Genomic DNA, 21,924 nt, shown 5'->3' with positions numbered 1-21,924 from the left:
ATCTGATGCAGAGAGTGACCAAGGAACTTGCCAAAGAAACTCTGTTATCTCAGAGAAAGCAGGGATTTGAATCCAACATCATTGCTAAATTATGCATTTGTATTCATTATGGATTGTATTTGAGAAAGTTCTCTGATCTGCTGCCAAGACTGCCTTTTCTGAATTAAACTCGAGTTCAAGTCTGTCCCAATAATGCAGGTTTCTTCTTAATTGGCAAATGGCTAAACTGAAGTGGTCATCAGTAAGCTTCAGACTTAATAGTTGATATGACCAGGACAGATGATGCCTTTCAGCCAGTTTACACACGCAGCAAGACTGTTACCATAAGCCAGATTCAGCTGCTTTTACAGCAGTTTGATAAGGAAATCGTAATTTTGAGGCAGTTCTGCATTCCTAACTTTATGAACTTACTACTTTAGTGGAAACAATATGCGTGGACATTTGGAATATAGGTGGATTCTAAGATGACTCTACAGTACTAAGTATGTTGCAAAATATTTTCTAAATAAGAGAGCAATATCATGCAATTTCCTTAAAGAGCAATCTTACAGACATTTGTTACATTTGTATAGAAGTAATGGTAGGGCATGTGTCGTATCACTGTTTGATCACATCTTTACTTATGCAAAGAGTTATTTTAAAGTTAACACAAACCCAGATCCTTTAAAGGCTAAGACATAATTATTCTCCTGAGCAGTTTATGGGTGTGAGCTCTTAAAAGAAATGGGAGCATAATGGTATATTAACAAAGAATGTGAGCAAAACTTCCCTGAAAAGCTTTTGATTTGTGGTGCCTACTAGTTAAGAAGCTGATGGGAAGGTGATACTGGAACAGAGGTTAATTTGTTTTAATTTCTCTATAGGCAAGCAAATGTACACCTGGGACCACCGTGTTCAAGGGACATCAAGAGGAAACGAAAGCCAGCTGCAGCCTCCATGTCCAGCCCAACATCAGGTAACCTGGATTTATGTATGTGCCAGCATTTCTGAAGTTGTATCTCTCTTGAGCGAAGTGCCGGAGTCACAATAGTTAAAAATAGCATTACCTTGATTTGAAACTGATCAAACGTGTGTGAGAATCTCATGTGTTTTTGCATAGCATCAAAGCCTACCTACTAAACAAATCTTTTATGATCCAGCTACAGTAAGTTAATATAACTTACAGTGCTTCACTGTACGGTGGGTAATAATCTGTTTCTTCATAAGGTGTTATTTCCATCGTTCCTAAATTATGCAGTACATGGTAATAAGGAGGTGATCAGTATACACAGTGCGTTCCTTCTGTGTTGGGCTGAGATTAGCTGGTGGCTCTGGTACCTTTTTTCAGTGTGTTTCTAGACACTTTCACAGAAGCAGGAATCTGGCAATTCTTGTATCATCGCTGGGTGAGACCACCTATTCCCTGGAAGTTGTCTTACTCTTATGGATGAAAATAGTCCCTCTTTTATTTTTCTTGTTCTGAGGATGTAGTGATTAAAATGCTGGTTTATTTTCATGTAGCGTATTTCTGGAAAGTGATTGATTACTCATCAGAATCTGAAAAAGTTTTAATCTGCAGAACTAGGGATTTAGAAGATTTCTTTCTAGCCTCTCACTCTGTCTCCTCTTGAAATATTTTGCCTACTATCTAGCAACCCATGTTCTTCCAACTAGCTTATTAAAAAACTATTGTTGTAATCCAGTAACAAGGCACTGGGTAAGATAATGGGAAAAATGGTAGTGTGAAAACAGTGGGGAAGGCCAAAGGAACTGATAATGAGTAGGAGGAATGAAGTTCAGATTTCTTCCTTGCGCTGGTGGATAGACAGTAGAATAATGAAGTAGGGAAGAAAGCTGTGCAGCTCTCCAGGCCATAGGTCTGGATTACAGACTGACTGAAAGGTTCTGTATTAAAAAAGAAGATAAAGGAACATTACATCAATAATCTGTTGCTCGGCAAAAGTGTAATCAGCTATTAACTACTTATTTAGCATATTCCTTCCTGACTTTTGAGTATTCCATGCTAAGATATCCAAACTTCTGTAGGGTTTAGTAAAATCATATATCCGTAGACACAGAATTTTAGTTTTGGGATAGTAGGTTTTTTTCGTATGAATGCTAGTGCCTCACTGTCTCCTGTTACCTGTCCATTTATTTATTGTTCTGAGTGTATTCTGTACTGCATTGCTGGTCACTTTCTATAGGGAGAGCACCTATTTCTATGCCTACATGTTTAAAAATGTTATGTAAATTGTACTTATCAGACTAGGCAAGTTGTATAGTGAACACTTTTTGAAGAGTTGAATCTGCATCTGGAGTGAAACTCAGCACTGGAAAATAGCACAGAGGTTTGAAAGGGCTTTTTTTTCTGTTAGGAACGAGGGAGAGAAAATTAGAGGATATATTGCAAAATAAGGAGAGTATAGTTACTGGAATCTGGACAGGATGCTGGTGCTGATCATCAAGAGAAAAGTGCTGCAAAGTCTTTAATGGTCAGAAATGGTAAAGATCTCGTCCTTAGACCCTGTTTAGAAATATCTCCAGCAAAGTTAACAGGTATGGGCAGGGTATGCTACAATACTGACTTGCAGAAAGAAACTTTAGGATTGGGTAGCTGAAGCTGTGTCCTAGCTGACTTGGTACAGCAGTCTCCTAGTTGCAGCTGGAGCACAACCCGGGCATGTAACTTGGAAACTTCTGAAATATGATATTATTTCTGTCAAAGATGATCTGACTGTGGAATTGCTAATGCCTAAAGAAAGACATAGGACTGGTCTGCAATAATGTAGAATTAACTGAAGACTCTTACGCTTGCTAGACATTGATGAAATAGATACAGATTTTTCTCCCTTGCCATGCATCTACTCACCCCTGCATAAATGTCTTATAGTGACTGGGGTTCCCCTGTGCCTGAGGAATCATGGCAGCCTCATTTTCTGATTACAGAGGCTTTTTATGTTTGTGGTGTTTTACTGCTTCTGCAAAAGATGAAACACAGGTGAATCAGAACGCAGGCCCATGCCTGTCACTGCAGGCACACAGAGTGCTGGATTTCTTCACCTTTAAATAGCTCCTTAGCTGAGTCCAACTGCTCTCGTCTCACTTGTTGACCAGGTCCTGCTTCAGTGATCTCCTTTTTTGTAACCCAAGTGCCCCATGGAGGTGAAGGACACAGCCTGAGCTGGCTCCATCAGTCAGCAGAACAAATGGGCTTGCTCTGCTGAACATCGGGCCATCTCGGATTCCACCTCTTTTATAGAGATGAGTGATGAAGAGGGGCTCGTTCCGCTTTGCCGCTGTATTAATACACATCAGGGGCCAGCTCCCGGCACTAAATCACGCTACTGCATACATCTGTTATCGGACTCCTCACCAGTGTGATGAACAAGACTGCAGATAGAGGCTTCCTCATGTCATTCTTTATAGGATTTTCCTAAAAGAATAAATAGCTCAAATCTCTGCCAACACTCTCCCCTGTCATTGTGATGAATTTAGCTTCTTTCTTAAATATGCAGCTACAAATCTTCCCCTGTCACCTCCCCCCCCACCATCCACATAAAGTTTTGAGTTGAATTTGGCTGAAATCAGGAGATGCAAATAAAAGGCATACAAGATGTGGATGCTATCTCCTTTCCAGCTGCAGGAATGAGAAAAGGGAGCTAGAGATGTGGTTTTTTGGGAGTCAGGCAAACTAAGTTTATTTTGTGTCTTCTCACCTACTTTCATGAATGTATTTATGGGTTCTGGTAAAGCATTTTTTATCAGAGACCCTTGTATGAACATAAAAAATTATGCGTTACTGTAAGAAAAGTGCCTAGGTCTCTGTTGTATTGTTATAGCATTAAACTTCCGGTATTAGTCCTGCCCTTTGAGGCTAACTGGCCTCAATACCATAAGTGAGATGGCTGTTGAAGAATAGCATTTTGGAAAAAGGTCTGGCTGTTGAGAACAACAATATATGTAGCAGGGCACATGGTAACTGGCATCCTATTCAGGTATTACAGTGACTCTGGGGCAAAAGTCTGCATAAATAGATGTCTGCATGCCTTGGCGTGCATTCACGCTTAGCTTGTGAAAAATAGTAATTTCCAAAAGGTGCCAGTTAGCAGCCTCTGAAGCTGCTGATCAGAGAACAGTCTGATGAGTAGTAGCAATTTGGTGAGTTTTCCCTCTCCTGTTTCTTGCTAATGCATTCACTCTTTGTCATGGTGTGGTGGTACCCAGCAGCAAGAAGCCTGTTTCAGTCCTTTGCTCTTTTTCCTTTTATGCACAAAGATGGAGAGCCTGAGTGGGGAGTCTGCTAGCGAGGGGCCCAGAGTGTAGTACTAGTGGTGATTATTAGTTTAAGGACTTCGACTTTTTTGCATGTTTCATGTGACCTTCAGATGGAGGAAGTTGATGGGGTAGAGGTAAAATATGCAATGTACTGTTATCAACTGTGTTGTTGTGGTTGTGTGGGAATGACTCACTGTTTTGGATGTACAGAAGCAGGATTGTTGGGGTTCCAGATCTACTGTGTGTGGAACCTCAAGCATTGAACTAGCTTTTTATTTAAACTTCAAAGCAATCCATCCTCTAGTTGAGGCTTGTTATAGCCTCTTGATCCTTCATCCACTACAAAGCAACAGACGCGACTTGTAATAAAAACACAAACTTGTAATAAAAACAAACAACTATTATCTCTTGTGAGAATACAATGAAAAAGAGATGTGTTTCATACTGAGGTAGTTCCTTGTTCAAAAAAATTCTGGTTGCCCCAAAGACTCCTGTGGCAATTACTTTTTTTTTTTTTTTTTTTTTTTAATCCTACCCTGTTCTGCTTGTGAGGATTGAGTGATTCAGGATACTGAAAATGTGGGAGTAAACTCTTGTATTTCTAGGTTTCTGGCAATTCTGGAAATTTGGGTGACTGTTGGGTTCAGCTATGGATCTGCAAATCTCTCTTGCTAATTATAGCCATTCCCATTTTGAAGCAGTGGTTGTATTGAGAAAATGAGAGTGGATTCCAACCTAGCTTAGCAAGTAGCTTCTTGTTATAATATGCTGGATATGTTGGATATACGTGGAGGTTCATGGTACTGCCTTTACTGGGTAAGGGGGAGACGCGTATTTTCCTCTTTAACTGAGCTTTGCAACCTGAAATTTGCCAGGCCTTCAGTGACTCTCAAATTCTCAGATACAGGGTTAATTCAGTCTTTGTGAAGAGATCGAGTTATCTTCAGCTGAGTGATTATGAATTGATTGTTTAAGTATGGGACAGCTAAAGCTCTTGATTTTCAACAGGAACTTTAACTAAGGGAACGAGTTAGTGGACTGGGAACTTGGAGTTCTGAATGTGAGAATCATTAGGGCAAAGGTGTTAATACTATCAAGAACTTATATTTCAAAGGAATTTGATGGGGAAACTTGTAGGAACTCAGTAAATATCACCTTCATATAAGGAATTATATATATGAGATGTTTGCCGTGAAGTCACTTGTTCTAATATTTATTTATTGCCCTTTCCTGCAATTTTCTATTCCAGCAACTTTATCTGTCCACATGGATGCAACAGAGTCAGAGCTACCAGCAACACCATCCCTGAGATCCCAGAACTCTGAGTGGACAGGGAAAACACCAGCAGACGAGAAAGCCGCTATTGCTGCCTCCAGTAACTTTTTTAAAATGCCACCAGAGAAGAGCCCTGGATACAGCTAAAAGGAAGCATTGCAACTGTAAAAGCTTGCTGGATTTTGGAAGTGTTTGACTCGTGTGTGTCTTCACCGAACATCTTGTTTGGGAGTAGTGATATCTTCAGTATTGGCACGTGATGCGTGCCATCATCCAGACTGATCTGCGTGCCCCACATACTTAAATAATGTTTGTGAACTTATATTTAAAAAAAGGTAATCAGTGTTGGGACCGCAGTGACTTTTAAAAATGTTCTTGCTATTGCTGTATTTATTGTGCATTTATCTCTTTCCCTGAAGCCAGCTTATATGTGCTGGGTCATGTACAGATTCTTTGAGGTTTTCAGATCTTTATTCACCCCTGGACATGTTGCTTGTTTGTGCATTTGGCATTTTTTGGGTGAAAATCCCACTGCCGCTCAGGGAGGCAAATGTCTCCCCTTGCTTTCTTCCAGGCCAGGAGGATTTCTTGGCTGGGGAGTGAGGAGGGAATGCAAACAAGTTGAAGCATGGAACCTGAATTCTGTATTAGCAGAATGTTTTCAGGCCATGTGCTAATGGACTCAAATCATGTTGCTTGTAGCAAAGCAAATATGTCCTTGTTCATTCAGAAATTGCCATTGGCTCACTGGCAGCATAGTCCATTAGACCTTTTCCTTCTCCCTTGTTCTGAATATCTTAAGTCTTGCTTGTGTATTGCATGTTCTTTCCTAAATCTCCTGCTGGATAAGGATTTAGGAGAACTACTTGGATATAAATGTGCAAGCTGGTGTCCTGGAAAGGAACCTGGGCCCTGGAATATCCTTGGAGCATGGTAGAGGATACACAAAGCGTCCATTTCTCAGTGTATAAACTGAAAAGTGACTGTTAGCCTTTCTAAAGGATGCTTGCCGCTGAAATTAACATGCCATTGAACAAAAAAGCCATTTAAATGCTCTGAGTTCGGAGCATTCTGGGTATTGACGAGACCACTTCTGTCTCATGTTTTCCCTCCCTTCAAAAAGTATTTTCTGCTATATCTACTGGAGGTGTCTCCACCTACTGATGATTGTACTTTACTCTGCAGCATACACAAAAGAGATTGTGTTCATAGCACTTCAGTTTGGTGTCCTGTTACCTTCTATGTTGCAGAATATACAGATAGTGATTTTTTTCCCTCTCTTTTCTCAAATTCTTGATCACACTCCACTTACTTTTCTTGAATTACTCTGTCCAGAGCTTATTTTGGGCTATGATTTTAGAATATATACCTGCATAGCATGTGTCAAGCAACAGGTCGCCTCATGGCTTCTTAAGTCCTTTAAAAACTGGGTATATTTGTATGCATAGAACTCTTTGTGCTTTCCTCACTGGGTGGAGCTTTCAGACAGGACTATTTAAGGTTGTTAAATTCATTTCGAACATGGAGGTGCAGTTAGCACTCTTAAGTAGATAACAAAATTTGCATGATTTTAGTAGTTTTGCAGTGTTCTGCTTTCCGTTATAAATCAAATAGCTGAGGGACAGATATAATTGTGAGGATATAAAGCAGTGATTTGAATTTAACTCTGTATTAAAATGTTAAATGGTCATAACATACACAAAACAAAAATTGAGTGACTTACTAAATCATGATTGACAAATACAGTTATACTACAAACACACTGTCCATGTCTGATCCTCTAATACCTACTTATTCTTGGGGAGAGATCCAAATTGGATTTATATTTCGCAGCCCAAGCAAACTGTCAGATCTGTCATTGTAAATCCCTCTCAAAACTTTTTTTTTTTTTTTGGTGGTGGTACATTTTAGAACTAATTAGAACAGGGAAGCCCTTTTTACCTTGCTGCAGGAGTACAGAGGTCAGTTTGGATTACAGGACAAGCTGTAAGGGTTTTGTGAAGAGAGGGATGTTCATGTTTTAAGGCAGTCATTGGATTGTCTTATTTTGCAGTTATTTTGAGCAATGGTGCTTAAGAGGTAGCACACAAAGTCAGCACTGGAGGGCCTGTAATCTAGAAAATACAAATAGAAAGTAAACCTGAAGAGTAGTAGCTTCACTACCTAGTACTTAAGAAAACAGTGAAGTGGAAAGGCGGTCACCTTCTTCTGACAACCTGCAGATAAATTTTAGGATTGGAAGCCTTGTAACCTAACTTGCAGGCTGTTTCGGTGAGAGGGAGTGGTTCCCTAAAAGAGCATTTGGGCAATTGAGCACTTTTAGCCTCATGAAGGATCCTCCACAACCTCTCTTGGTTTTAGTCCATTCAACAGACTTTCTCAAATTACTGATGATTCACCTAAAACTTTGAATTTTAGCCTTTGTGTTCTCCTTTTAAAAAAACAGTTGTGATATATCTTGTTATATTCTGAGTATTGTTCAAAGTGGTTCTGTTTCTTCTGTGGTGTCAGGATGATTTTAAAACTTTTGGAGAGGTATTTGAGGTGTTCGAGAATCAACAGCCTTCATCTTGTTCATTTCAGGTGGGAATTGCCAGACTTTACATGATTTTTCTCTAGGGGCAGGGAAAGATAATTTATCAGATTTTCCTATTGAGGTCAGTAGCACTGTTCATCTGGTTAAGCCCTTACTTAGGTTGTAAGCTCCTAGGAGGTCTTCCTTGCCTTTAAAGGTTGAATGTACCTGTGGCAGTACTGAAGAGTAACTGTGGCAGGCCTTGTCCTGATAAGCCATACTTCTGCCATGGCAACTTTCTGGAAGTGCGAGGAGACTCAAGTTCTTGCAGCTGCCCTGTCTTTTGTATTTCTAGGTTAGAATCCGTTTGCCGGTCAGTTGGGCTTTCAACCAGATTTGATTCTCCTGAGTAGTAGACAAACTAAATGAATCGTATATCTTCTTACTCCAGGGTATTTATCAAATTTCTCTTCAGACTTCAGTAGCTAGATACAGATTTGAATATCTGCAGCAATATTTGAATATTCTTAGATGAATGAACTAGGTGCATTGTTTTGTCTTTTTTCCTCTAAGGCATATTGCTTAGAACTCACACTGTATTCACACAGTACCCGCGGTGAAGGACACCATGCTTCAGATGTGGATTGCTTGAGTAGAAAGGAATAATAACGTGCCTTGATTTGGTAGCTGTGCTTCCACTAAGATAGTCCAGTATGTGATTATTGCTTCAAAGATAGGCAGCTCACTCATATTTCACTTTTGTGCACCAGGACTCTCCATTTTTTTTCAGATTTGTCTTCTCTCCTTATCCTTATGGGAGACTTCAACTTCCCAAACACCAACTCGGAATACCACACTGCTGTGACAAGCAAGTCTGGGAAATTCCTGAAGTATGTTGAAGATTTCTTGACACAAGTACTCAGTGAACCAACTAGGAAAGATGGCCTCCTAGGCTCGATATTTGTGAGTAGAGAAGGACTTGTGGGAGATGCGATGGCTGTCGTGGCCACAGGTATCACGAACTGGTTGAGTTTACAATTTTTGATGTAATGAGAAAAATGACCAGCAGAGTTGCTATCCTGGATTTCAAGAGAGCTAACTTTAAGCTATTCAGCGAGCTAGTTAGCAGTGTCCCCTGGGAATCTGGTTTTGAGGGCTTAGGGGTCCATGAGTTCTGGTCAGTTTTTAAGAACCACCTTTTAAAAGCACAAGAGCTTGCAATCCCTTTGTGTTGAAAGTGAAGCAAGCGCTGCAGGTCTTCAGTTTGGCTGAACAGGGAACTCCTCTTGGAACTCAGGATGAAAAACGAATTGTGTCATCTCTGGAAGCAAGGTCAGGCTTCGCAGGAAGATTACAGAGCTGTGGTTCGCGTATGCAGGGGGAAGACATGAAAGACCAAAGCTTAATTAGAGTTGAAACTGGTCAGTGTTGTGTCAGACATAAAGGAAGGCTTTTTGAAATACATTAATAGCAAGAGGAGGTCTAAGGAAAACATTGGATGAATATTTGTTGAAGATGGTCACCTGACAAATTGAGATGAAGAAAAAGTGAAGCATTCAATGCTTTTTTTGCCTTAATCTCTGATAATACTCGCAGACCTTGGGCTGCCTGGTCCCCTGAGTTGGAGGACCATGACTGCGGGAAACAGTGACTTTCCATTTGTGGACACTAAAGTTGTAAGGGACCAGTTGAACGTTCATAAGTCCATGAGGCTGGATGAGATTTATCCCAGAGTATTGAAGGAGCTAGTGGATGTTACAGCAGGACCCCTCTCAATCATCTATCAAAGGTCTTGGGAGTCTGGGGATGTCCCTGCTAACTGGAAGCTAGCCAATGTTATTTCAGTTTACAAGAAGGGTGTGAGGGAAGACCCAAGAAATTATAGACCTGTTAGTCTATAATTTTCAGTACCTGAAAAAATTATGCAGAAATCATACTGGGTACTATTGAAAGGCATTTAAAGGACAATGCACTCATCATGCACAGTCAACGTGCATTCACAAAGGGAAAGTCCTGTTTAACTAATTTGATACTCTTCTATGATAAGGTCACCCACCTAGTGGATGAAGGGAAGGTGGTGGATGTAGTTTTGTTCTGTAAGGCTTTTGATACTGTCCCTCATGGTGACAAGTTGTCCAACTGTGAGATGAGCAGGTTCACGGTGTGCTGGGTGAAGAACTGGCTGAAGGGCAGAGCTCAAAGGGTTGTGGTGAATGGGGCTGCATCTGGCCAGCAGTTGATCACCAGTGGTGTTCCTCAGGGTTCAATTCCAGGGCCATTTCTGGTCAGTATTTTTATCAATGTTTTGGATGCAGGAGTTGAATGCACCATTAGCATGTTTGCTGATGATACTAAATTGGAAGGTGCTGTTGGCCCTCTCAAGGGACAAGAAGCCCTGCAGAGGGATCTAGATAGATTAGAGCATTTGGCTATGATTAATGCAATGAAATTTAACAAGAACAAAGCCGAATTCTGCACTTGGGCTGGAGTAGTGCTGGACACAAGTATAAATTGGGAGAGGAGTGGCTGGAAATCAGCCCTGCAGAAAGGGATTTGGGGCTGCTGGTCAGTAACTGGCTCAATGTGAGTCAGCAGTGTGCCCTGGCAGCCAAGAGGGCAAACCACATCCTGGGGTGCATCAAACACAGTGTAACCAGCTGATCTAAACAGGTGATTATTCCACTGTATTCAGTGTTGGTGTGGTCTCACCTTGAATGTGGTGTGCAGTTCTGAGCCCCACAATTTAAGAAGAACGTGAAGGTCCTTGAATGTGTCCAGGGGAGGGCAATAAAGCTGGTGAAAGGGCTGGAAGGAATGCCCTGTGGGTAGTGGCTAAGGAGTCTGTGTTTGTCTAGTTTGGAGAAAAGGAGGCTGAGGGGTGACCTCATTGTTCTCTGCAGCTTCTTGAGAAGGGGAGATGAAGAGAGAGGTGCTGATTGTTTCTCCCTGTTATCCAGTGACAGGATGCATGGGAAGACTCAAAGCTGCACCAAGGGAGGTTCAAACTTGTCACTAGGCAACACTTCTATACAGAGAGGGTGGTCAAAAACTGGAACAGGCTTCCTGGAGAGGTGGTTGATGCCCCAAGCCTGTCAGTGTTTAAGAGGCATTTGGGCAATGCCCTTAGCATGCTTTGACTTTTGGTCAGCCCTGAACTGGTCAAGCCAGTTGGACTAGATGATCATTGTAGGTCCCTTCCAACTTAAATATTCTATTCTATTCTATTCTATTCTATTCTATTCTATTCTATTCTATTCTATTCTATTCTATTCTATTCTATTCTATTCTATTCTATTCTATTCTATTCTATTCTATTCTATTCTATTCATGAACTTCATGAGGTTTCTGTATTCTTATTTCTCCAATCTGTTAAGGTCCCTCTAGGTGGTACCCCCAACCTCCAGTATATCAGTGGCTCTCCTCCCCAACATGCCATTTCTGATCTTGTTGGGATTATATTCTGTCTCCTTCCACCAGATCACTAATGATCCCTGAACAGTATCGATCCCAGCATTGTCTGCTGAGGCATGCTTTTCATAACTGGCCGTCACACTGATTTCAAACCATAGATCATTATTCTTTGGGCCTGACAGTTCAGCCAGTGTCTCACTGATCTTTCTTAATGGATGGTATCCAGTCCGTAACTGCTCCATTTGGCTTTAAGGATGCTATGAGAGACTACATCAAGAGGCTTACTGAAGTCAATATAATCAGCATCCCCTGCCCTCTACATATCCACAGAGCCTGTCATTTCACCGTAGAAAGCAGTCAGGTTCATAGGCATGATTTTCCCTTATTTAATCTGACTGCATGTTCCTAGTCATCTTCTTGTCCTTTGTGTGCCTGGAAATGGCATCCAGAACTTGCTCCATAAAGCTACCAGGGACAGAGGTAGGGCTGACTAACCTGCCATTCCCCAGATCCTCCTTCCTGCATTTTAGAAAGGTGACATGATATGTACCCCTTCCTGTCTCCGAGGACCTCATGCAATTGTTCATAGATGACAGAGATGAGTCTTATAAAGACATACTTTTGCAAACAGGGGTTTATTTGTGTACAGGAGAAGATGGACATTCAGTGAAACAGAAATTGAGAGCCAGGAGGACCACACTTACTAGTTGTTCTTTGCACGCTTCCAGTAGTTCCAGTGAGCTCTAGTGAGGCGTAATGTCCAGTTTGGAGGTACTGGAGAAGTGTGAGTTAAAAGAATCATAGAATCATAGAATGGTTAGGGTTGGAAGGGACCTTCAAAGGTCATCTCGTCCAACCTCCCTGCAAGGAGCAGGGACATCCCCGACTTGATCAGGTTGCTCAGAGCCTTACAGAATTATTATCAAGATTGAAAAAGACCTAAAAGATCATCCAGTCCAACCATCACCAATACTTCTCAGCTAAATCATACCCCTCAACACAACATCCAAACGTTTCTTGAACACCCCCATGGTCAGTGACTCCACCACCTTCCTGGGCAGTGCATTCCAGTGCCTGACTACCCTTTCCGAGAAGTAATATTTCCTAATGTCCAGCCTGAATCTCCCCTGGCGCAGCTTGAAACCATTGCCTCTAGTTCTATCACTGTCTACACGAGAGAAAAGGCCGACCCCTATCTCACTACAACCTCCCTTCAGGAAGTTATAGAGAGCTATAAGGTCTCCCCTGAGCCTCCTCTTCTCCAGACTGAACAATCCCAGCTCCCTCAGCCGCTCCTCATAAGGCCTGTGCTCCAGACCCCTCACCAGCTTCGTAGCCCTCCTCTGAACGCGTTCCAGGGCCTCAATGTCTTTCTTGCAGTGAGGGGCCCAAAACTGAACACAGTACTCGAGGTGCGGCCTCACCAGTGCCGAGTACAGGGGGACAATTACCTCCCTGTTCCTGCTAGTAACACTGTTTTTGATGCAAGCCAGATGCCGTTGGCCTTCTTGGCCACCCGGGCACACTGTCGGCTCATGCTCAGCCGAGCATCAATCAGTACCCCCAGGTCCGTTTCCTCCACACAGTCCTCCAGCCACTCCGCCCCAAGCCTATAGTGCTGCCTGGGTTTGTTGTGGCCGAAGTGCAGGACTCGGCATTTGGTCTTGTTGAACCTCATCCCATTGGCTTCAGCCCAGCTCTCCAGCCTGTCCAGATCCCTCTGTAGGGCCTCGCTACCCCCAGGCAGATCCACACTCCCAGCCAATTTGGTGTCATCTGCGAACTTACTGAGGGTGCACTCAATGCCCTCATCCAGATCATCAATAAAGATATTGAAGAGGACAGGCCCCAGCACTGACCCCTGGGGAACACCACTTGTGACCGGTTGTTTCTGGCCTGATGGATTTATGATTTTAAGGTAAGGTACAGTAAAGAGTGAAAAAGGCAACAAAATAGTAGCTGGAGAGAAACTTGTGAGAGGCTGGGACTAGTGCTACTGAGTGATAGATTAACTTCATGGTTGTGGTATGCAGAGGTGTGTCTTGCCAGCATTCCTGAATAATGACATTGAGGTGGTTAGTGCTGTCCTTCGAACTGTAGAAGCTCATGCTGTTACTTTGTGGATGTTGCAGAGTCCTGCTCAGCAAGCAGAGGATGAGAAGGGAAATTGGAGGAAGGGCAACAAGAAGGGTGATTGAGTGCCTCTTTTATTGTAACCCCTTCTGCACCGAAGAAAGAAGATGCTACAAAAAAACAATGTGTGTGTCTGGATATCGAAAAGGAATTACGTAAAGTGGATAAGAACTTTGTTTTGTTGTCTTGAGGAACAGTTTTGTAACCATAGAACACTTCAGTGAAGCAAAAGTGAAGGACCAGTAATTTGTTCAGAAAATGTATTTTAGTAGTCTATGAGGAGACTATCAGAGGAGAACAAACTTCTGTTCTCTCTGCTCTCAATGCCTGGAGACTGGTGCATGTCTTGCCCTCTATGAGGTGACGAACAGACTTATGTTGTGGAGACAAGGGAATCTTCAACATCTTTGTCAACTTTAATGTGGGTAAAATGCCTTCCCAACTGCAAACCTGGCTGTTAGTGTGACTCCAGTGAGCTGACAAAGCTGTGTTAACTGGCATACCAGGAAAAGAGAATTCTACTAGTTCAAAGAATTGGTACAGGTGGAAAATGGGCTGACACAGCCTGTTATATCAGAGAAAGATGCAAAATATATATACCTGCAGGCAATAATCAGAGAAAGTATTGCTGAGCCCTATGTGTATGACCTGAAGTATTCGTTGTCTTAATGCAGAGCTTCCAGTATTATGAGGATGATCAGGATTTTGCAAAGCTGCCCTCTTTTCCTTATAGCCTCTGAAGGAAATGGGATGAACAGCATAAGAAAGACTGCACTGGGTCAGACCGATGGTCTGTCTGGCTTAGTAGTCTGTCTCTCACAGTGGCCGGGTTTGGGTCCCCAGGGGGTACTGTAAGGACAAAGCAGTTATATAGTGATACTTTCCTTTTATGTTCTCTTAGCCCAGTGTCCTGTCTCAAAAAGATGTACAAACTCTTTCTTCAAGGCTGGAGAAAACTTTTGTGAACCTTTTGGCTATAGTATTTATCCTGCAACTGGACTAATTATAATTTTAGAAGGACATATAGTCTGACTTTAAAAACATCAAGTAAGGATTAGCTCATCTTTCTTGGTAATCAGTTTTCTTGTTAATTGCCCTCTTTATAAGGAAAATGCGTCTTCTCTTGGAATAGTTTTTTCCTGATATCAACATCTTGACATTGTTTCTTGCTATGCTTTTTTTTTCAGCAAGATTGAAAAGTCCTATTCTTCCTTTACAATTAGGCTTCTTTGTCACTTATAACTACCAGTCAACAAGTCCTGTGTAATCCACTAACCTGTATAAGTCATTTTTCATAAGCTTCACACTGCAAAACTTGTCATTTAACTCTTAATTATGCTCTTGCGTGAAAAATCCCCAGTATTCTACATCTCCATCTGCATTCAGTTCTAGTGTCTGCACTTATTCTTTACAGAAGCAGGAACGCTTTCTTCCTTATTGCTATTCAGGCTTCATATACTCATATATCCAAACATCATGCTAGCTCTTGCTGCCCAAACACTGCTATAACGCTACCATAAAAGTGATATTCTGACAGTTGACTCTGAATCTAAAGTTCTTGCCACTGCTTTTCAGTGCACGAGATCCTAGAAAGTAAGAATAATATTTTTTTTTAATTATTCCAAAATGTATTGCATTTCCTTTAGCAGTATTATAGTGCAATTTTGGACTGACGGTTTTTATAATCTGGAACATTTAAGAGCTCGGTCTGTTTAGTTTTATCAGCAGAGGATCAGAAGTCTCTTGCCTGTGTGGTAGAAAGTCCTTCATGGAAATGGAAATACTAGGTAATTGAGCATCTCTTGTCTTGTGTGGATGGGCATAAAAATGAACTTGAAACTAAAGCCAAATGAATTCAAGTTAGAAATAGTGTGTGAGTTTTTAACAGTGAGGACAGATTAACCATTGGAACAAAGTACTGTGAGAAGGAGTAGCTTCTGTGCATCTTCAGGCTTCAAACTGAAGACAGCAGCTCTATGGAAGGAATGTTGTAGCCAAATGTAAGCCACTGAAATAAATACAGAGGCATCTAAAAGTCATTGAATGGTCAAGTTCATAGTGAAGGTCAGTTTACACAAAATGATAGTTGGTTCTGCTTTAGAACCTCAGAGAAGACAGAAGACTTTTTTTCTACAGCACAGAGATCTGTTGAAAAGTGGAAAGTATTTTAGCAAACATAGGAAAAAATCATGGTGATGGAAGTTTTACGGTGTTACCAAAAGACAGTAATGAAATTTGCATGGGAAGGTGAGAAAAAATTTATCTGTGCAAACTGAAATGAAGCATCATTTCTGCATGCCAGTTTATTTTTGAGTAGTATGACGTAAGGGTGTGCAATCTTCAGAACCTATACAGTCACTTGGTTGAACAGTGTCCTTGGCAAGTATTTCCCCTTTCTTGCTGTACTGGCAGCTGCAGGTCTGCTGTCTTGGGGTAGTGTTCCCTGTGTACACGCTCAGCTTCAGCAGCTCTGTCTCAGTTCTTTCACTCAGCTGTGTGAACTGCTAGTACATTGCACTGAAATCAGAAACAAATGAGGGAGGGCATCAGCAGGCTTATTACCTTTAAATGATACTTGCCAAAAAAGTATGCAGTATTTTTCTTAATCACTATAGCAGTTGCTTCTGGTTTTCTCTCTCATGACATATAAGGAAGGTGCCTCCTTGTAGGCGTGCCCTTTTGGTAGCCTGTACCCTTCACTATCACACTGAAGGAGTTGGTGGTAAGTTTCTCCAAGGGGGAGAGCTCTTCTGCACTCATCTGAGAGGAGATGGTGAGACTGGAGTAAGCAATTTTCTGGAAGTGTTTATCTAACACTAGGGAGCAATGACTTGTTCAGCCTTTTCAGCTTTAAAATACATTACTCTGTACCTTTGTTTCAAAATGAATGTGAACTCCTATTGATGGAATAGTGCCACGTTTTAATTGTTGCTTCAGATCTCAAGTCCTGGACAAAGTGTTAATGTCCCATGCTAGCATTTGGTTTTGTTGCCCAGACTGGTGTATGTGAGATTTCATTGCTGGAAGCTCTTGTAAGAGTGCCATGAACTGAGACTGGTCTGACCTGACCAGAGCCCCTGGGTACTGCTGAAGCTGTTGAAATATCTCTCAAGTTTGGCAGCACCAGACGAGCTACCATTACTTGCATTCTAGCTTCCTCCTGCTGTCCCAGAGAGTTTACCTAGAGATAGTTCACAAACAGGTCTACTCAAAATCTTTAAAGAGCTGTACTGTGCATGTCCCAAATGTTTTATGTGGCCATAAGATCTAACTGTTTGATAGGGCTTGGACTCTGGGGTCCTAGGACTCTGTTTTGGGGGTAACATGTAAATAAGGAATATTCTTGCCTGTATTCCTCTGTCTTAAACATGATGTGTATTTTCTGAACGAGACTTTTGCAGAATCTTTGTTCTGATTATAGAGACTGGAAATAAATCAATATATGAAAGAAGTGTTTTATCTGATATAAAGCGAACTGAGTTGAGAGTGGGAGAGGCTCTGCTAACATCTAACTAGATTTACAGTATTGGAATGTCCATTAATCTGCATGCTTCCCTGACCGTTTCCTTAAGTATAAACTGTAACCTGAAGGTCTATAGGGAGTTACTGTGCTTTTCTTCCTTTGAATTGCAAACTTGAGTGAGGGATTTGAGGTAATTTATCATGTCCATTCTTTGGTTTTTTTCAGTGATTTTGTTTGTTTCCCAGTTTGTCTTGACATTGTATCTAGACAAGTGAGATGCTCCCTGTTAGCAATTTGAAACAGTTCCAGAGTTTCTTAAGTAGCCTTTCACTTCCAAGTCACTGCTTCAGATCTGCCCAGACCCAAAAAGGATTTCATTTAAATGAGCAGATCAGTCACAATTGTTTAATGGGTATCTATTCATTTTGCCAATGCTAATGTCCTTTTAAGATAGATTGGCACCATTCTTTTTTACCATGATAGCAATGGCTTCAAAGATCAAATGAACAGTGGACTTTGAATTTTCTTTTGCATATATTTGTGTCCCAGTATTGATAGCTATGCACACTTGTGGAAGGAACAAAGCAGGACTCCCTCTACCTTAACTATTCCAAGGAATAAATTTTTAAAAATTAGATCCCAAGTTGATTGAATGTTTTTAAACAAAACAAAACAAAAAATCAAGATCCTTTGGAAATTGCTTCAAGTTCTCAACACTATACTGGGAGAGAGGGGTATCCAATTTTTAAAAGTGATGATTTTCCTCTCTCATCTGCAGGCTGCACCTGTGAGAACTGGGAAGTGCTCCTGGTGAAATGTGCTGATTTTTGTTGGGAGCAAGGAGAAAAGAGCTCTTAATAGATTCTCTTATGGGAAGTGCCCAAACTTAGCAAACATGATAAACTATGGATAACAGTCAAAAATATCTGATATCTAAAAATCATTATAAGCTGGTTCAGTCTTCCACTTGTTTGCATTTTTTTTTCTGAGGAATGAAGCATTTCATTTGATAATTGGAAGCATTTGTATTTAAAAAAAAAAAAAAAGCTAAATGGTTCTTGTTCATATGTTCTTAATTTTACACCCAAGGGCTGAGAATTTTCTTAGTTCAGTTTGAGTAGCTGGTGGTAAATTCAGAACAGGGCTAATGGGCTAACTGTGGTGGCTTTTACTGTTTTGATTTTTTTTCAGACCATGCTTGTTTCATAATTTTCTAGCACAGAGAATCAACTGAAACTACAAATGGATACAAGTAGACTTGCTATGTACTAATGGAGAATTTCTCACACCTAAATACAGGGTATTTCAAATCTGAGGGTACAAGATTTGTTCTTTACTAAAGTAAAGCAGTTTTCCAGTAAAAGCAGATACTTGCTAATAGTTTTTTAATGAAACATAGTATAGAGTTTCAAAATGCTGAGTGACATTAGTTTCATTCATTTCTAGTGGGGGAGCAACAGGGAGCTATCTAAAGATGAGAACAAGAGCCCAGCTTAGTCAGGAGTTGCTGCCATTAGGCAGATGAAACACATGGACTTTGCAAAACACACTTTTAAAATTGCACCTAGTTGGAGAAATCTTACTCAGGGAAGTGTCTTAGCTTCTTCCTTACAGACTGCCTGCAGGGGCAGTGATAGCAAATGTGGTTCTGCTAAACTAATGTCAGCATCAACACTGATGTTTTTCTAGTAACTTTGACACCAGCTTCCTGAGAGGTTCACCAACATTGCTTTAGGACTTTTCTTCATCCTGCTTCACCACATAATTTGCAAGTTCTTGGACTCACCCAGCCTCCCACCATGGAGAAACGTGCATTCCCATTTTGAGAAAGCCAGAGGTGAAGACACTGCTAATGCTGTGTTGCACGGTGAGTGAAAGGAGTCCTGTGTCTTCTTTCCTGGCTGTCCAGTGTCACCATGAAAGGAACCTATATAAACAAGAGGAGCTTTTGTGAGCCTCTTATCCCTTGCTGGTTCTTTCAGGTGCTGTGGAGACAGCAAAGAGTGGAAATGAGTGCAGGGTCTGATTCCCAGAAGAGAGGAGAGGGACCATGAGGTGCAGCCATTGCCCTGCACTCAGGTAGTGCAGGGGCTACCGCAGGGCTACCCTGGGGCCGGTGGCATTTCCCTCTCTCCTGACCACACTGGTAGACTGCACGACTCTAAGCGGCAGGCTTCCTGTGTTTACATATTTATTTAGATATTTAAACAAGTACCTTTAACCCCACCCCTCACCCCCCGATAAAAGAGAAAACAAACCAGAACATTTGAGCTCCAATGACAAACAAGGCTACAATTCAAGTGGCTGATGTTGCTGTAATTTGTGCCCTTCTGTGTGCACAGTACAATGCAGTCAAGCAGTTGCACAATTTGTTGTTGAGTTTGAGGGTTGTGTGCCCCATCCCGTTCCCTACCCCTGCTCTTCACACTAGGTTCCTGCCTCAGTCACTGTAGGAGGGCTGAGACTCTCTGAATGTACAGCTGCTTGAGTTTCGGGGCTTTTCTCCTCATTTAGACTGACTTCAAGCTTTATTTACTGCACAGCATCCAGACTGTACTCTGAAGAGGGAAGAAGTAATTTCCTTGTTAACATCTTCAGGGTACCTCCTGCTATGGCAGCATAGAATGTTAATGAATTTATTTATGTGCTGAGAATTTTGATGTTATTGTCACCCTATTTTATAGATGGGGAGTTTAAGTCAGAATGACTGAAGCAAAAAACAGGAGTTTTGGAGTGGCTTACTTTGTAGCCTTTGGTAGGTTCAAATCACATTTCCTACAAAGTTCCACAGCAGCTCTGAGTGCTCAGAGCTTCTGTAAATCCAGCCACACTTACTGATGAGGTGAGGAGCACTGTTCGTATCACTGAAGTCTCTCTTGGGCTTCTTAGATATCAGAGAGATGGCAACAGGCAGACATCTCTCCAGGGCCAGTGGTCAATTCCTTTCATTGCAAGAACTTTGCCTTGACAGTATCCTGCTTTGTCCTTTCTGTCTTCAGCAGCAAATGAGTCAAACCCAATCTCCTTCAGTTCTCAGCCCTCACCTCTCCAGGGGTGTGTGTTCTGTGCTCCGTATGAAGCTAGAGTCTCACAGAAAATAAACTCTGTGATCATTTGATTTGTCATTATTATAATGTGTATGCACAGAAGGACAAATTAGGATAGCAGTCCGTTTCTTCACTTTTGAGTGTTGTTATGTGTAACCGGATATGTGTGTGTAGATAGATTTAGTTTATTTTTGAGCTAGAAATTTTTGGTATGTATTTACTTTTCTTAAACAAAAAACCACAAGCAACCTCCTCCTTCTCCAAGTTTTTGTAGGATTCTTGTGTCAGACGTGGGTTGGCAGGCTCCGTTTGCAGCTGGATACCCAATTTCTCATGTAAAGAGATGCCATTAACATGAAAGATGAAAATCGGAATGTTTGAATTTCTACAAATGTCATCTTGAGATTGGGCAGGTGGCTGCAGTTGTGATATCCTTATCCTTGCGTTAAAATATTGTGGACCACATCACTCCTTGCTCATACGTTGCACCTTTACACCTGTGCAAAATGGGCATTTTCTGAGCAAAGTGCATTGTTTGCTCAACAGAAGCGTAAAAGATGACACATGGTATGTTGCTGTACACCTTATCTTCTCCTTGCTAATCGCTGTGGGTAAAGCGATGATTGTGCACTACCACATGGCTTAGAAACAGCTTTGCTGAAAACCACAATTTTCTTTCAAGTAAGGTACATCCCACCTGTGTGTATACTTAAATGTGACTGTGTATTTGTTCCTGGGAAGGACCCAAATGCTTATCACAAATAGCTGACAGTGGGAAGCACCAGAACTGGTGTAATCAGAATGTGACTCTTCTCTACCATTTTGCAAGTACCTTGAGTGTTTAGGATATGGATGAGTACAACTTCTACTGCTTGTCACTGAGCTACTGCTGGTAATTGAGAATTGGAATACAGTGTTCCCTGGAGAGTTTGTCTGTCATGGAGCTCAAGAGGTTAATATGTAGTTATGTGATGATACTATAATTTTATATGCATCTGCAGATACCAGTAATAGACATTAAAGTGGGCATTTACATCCTTATTATGGGTCAGTACTTGATGTCATAATAAAAAAGTCACATCAGAAAAGTACAGGATAAAAATCTGATTATGCACCTTTTGGAGTGTAAATGGCTTTAAAATTCAAATTGTCACCTGATGGGAGGATCCGGGAAGAGTCAGAACAAGGGCAAAGGGGCAAAGCTGTGAGACATGAGGGGCAGAATAAAGAAGGAAAAAGAGACAGGCTGGACTAGGCCTTTGTTTGGGCAGTTTATATCCATATGAATACTATACCCCATTACTTAGGCACTTCATGTCACCTCATTAAACATTGGCTTGAGTGAAAGGTGGACTTTGCGGTGGGGTGTGAAGGTCAATAGACTCCAGATCTTCTGCCTTTCCACAGAGTTCAAATCTGCTCAATGCTGAGAGGGCTAAAACTTCGTGTGGGTTAACGCAGGGTGTTCATTTGGAAAACCACAAACAACATCAAAGCTAGTAACATTGCCAAGGCAAGGCAGCAGCTGAAACTCTCTCATGAGGTTGTCCTAAGTAACTATACAAGTAACTGTGCAACTACTGGCCTCAGAGCCTGAGGAGAGGGGTGGATAGTGGGGGAACTGAAACTCTGAATCCTGAAGGGCTCTGTAGGTTAAAATCAACCAAGAAGTACAGTGACAACTAGAGTAGCAAGTAAGATGGACTGCATGTGCAGCTTGATAGACTGGGACAGTAATGCACTCAAATCACCTTGAGTGGCTGTGGGAGCTGAAACCCTATAACATGTAGAAATTTGGAAGGGTGTTGACCTTCCATTACTACTTT

The 21,924-nt window shown here is 41.5% G+C and overlaps 1 protein-coding gene across 15 annotated transcripts in view; it reads left to right on the top strand.

Annotated features, from left to right (window-relative positions):
• GPATCH2L (G-patch domain containing 2 like) overlaps positions 1-7,292 on the top strand; it is a 36,525-nt gene extending 29,233 nt beyond the window's left edge. For all 15 annotated transcript variants that reach the window (XM_086748522.1, XM_086748523.1, XM_086748520.1 and 12 more), the window contains 2 exons: positions 864-955; positions 5,504-7,292. In XM_086748522.1, coding sequence (XP_086604648.1) covers positions 864-955; positions 5,504-5,676 — 265 coding nt within the window. In that variant the 3' untranslated portion in view covers positions 5,677-7,292. The remainder of the gene's footprint in view (positions 1-863; positions 956-5,503) is intronic.
• Positions 7,293-21,924: the final 14,632 nt, after the last annotated feature.

Source organism: Chlamydotis macqueenii, chromosome 5 (assembly GCF_036417535.1).
Source record: "Chlamydotis macqueenii isolate bChlMac1 chromosome 5, bChlMac1.mat, whole genome shotgun sequence".
Lineage (NCBI taxonomy): Eukaryota > Metazoa > Chordata > Aves > Otidiformes > Otididae > Chlamydotis > Chlamydotis macqueenii.
Note: the sequence above shows the minus strand (reverse complement) of the source record. Positions and strands in the feature narration are given on the sequence as shown.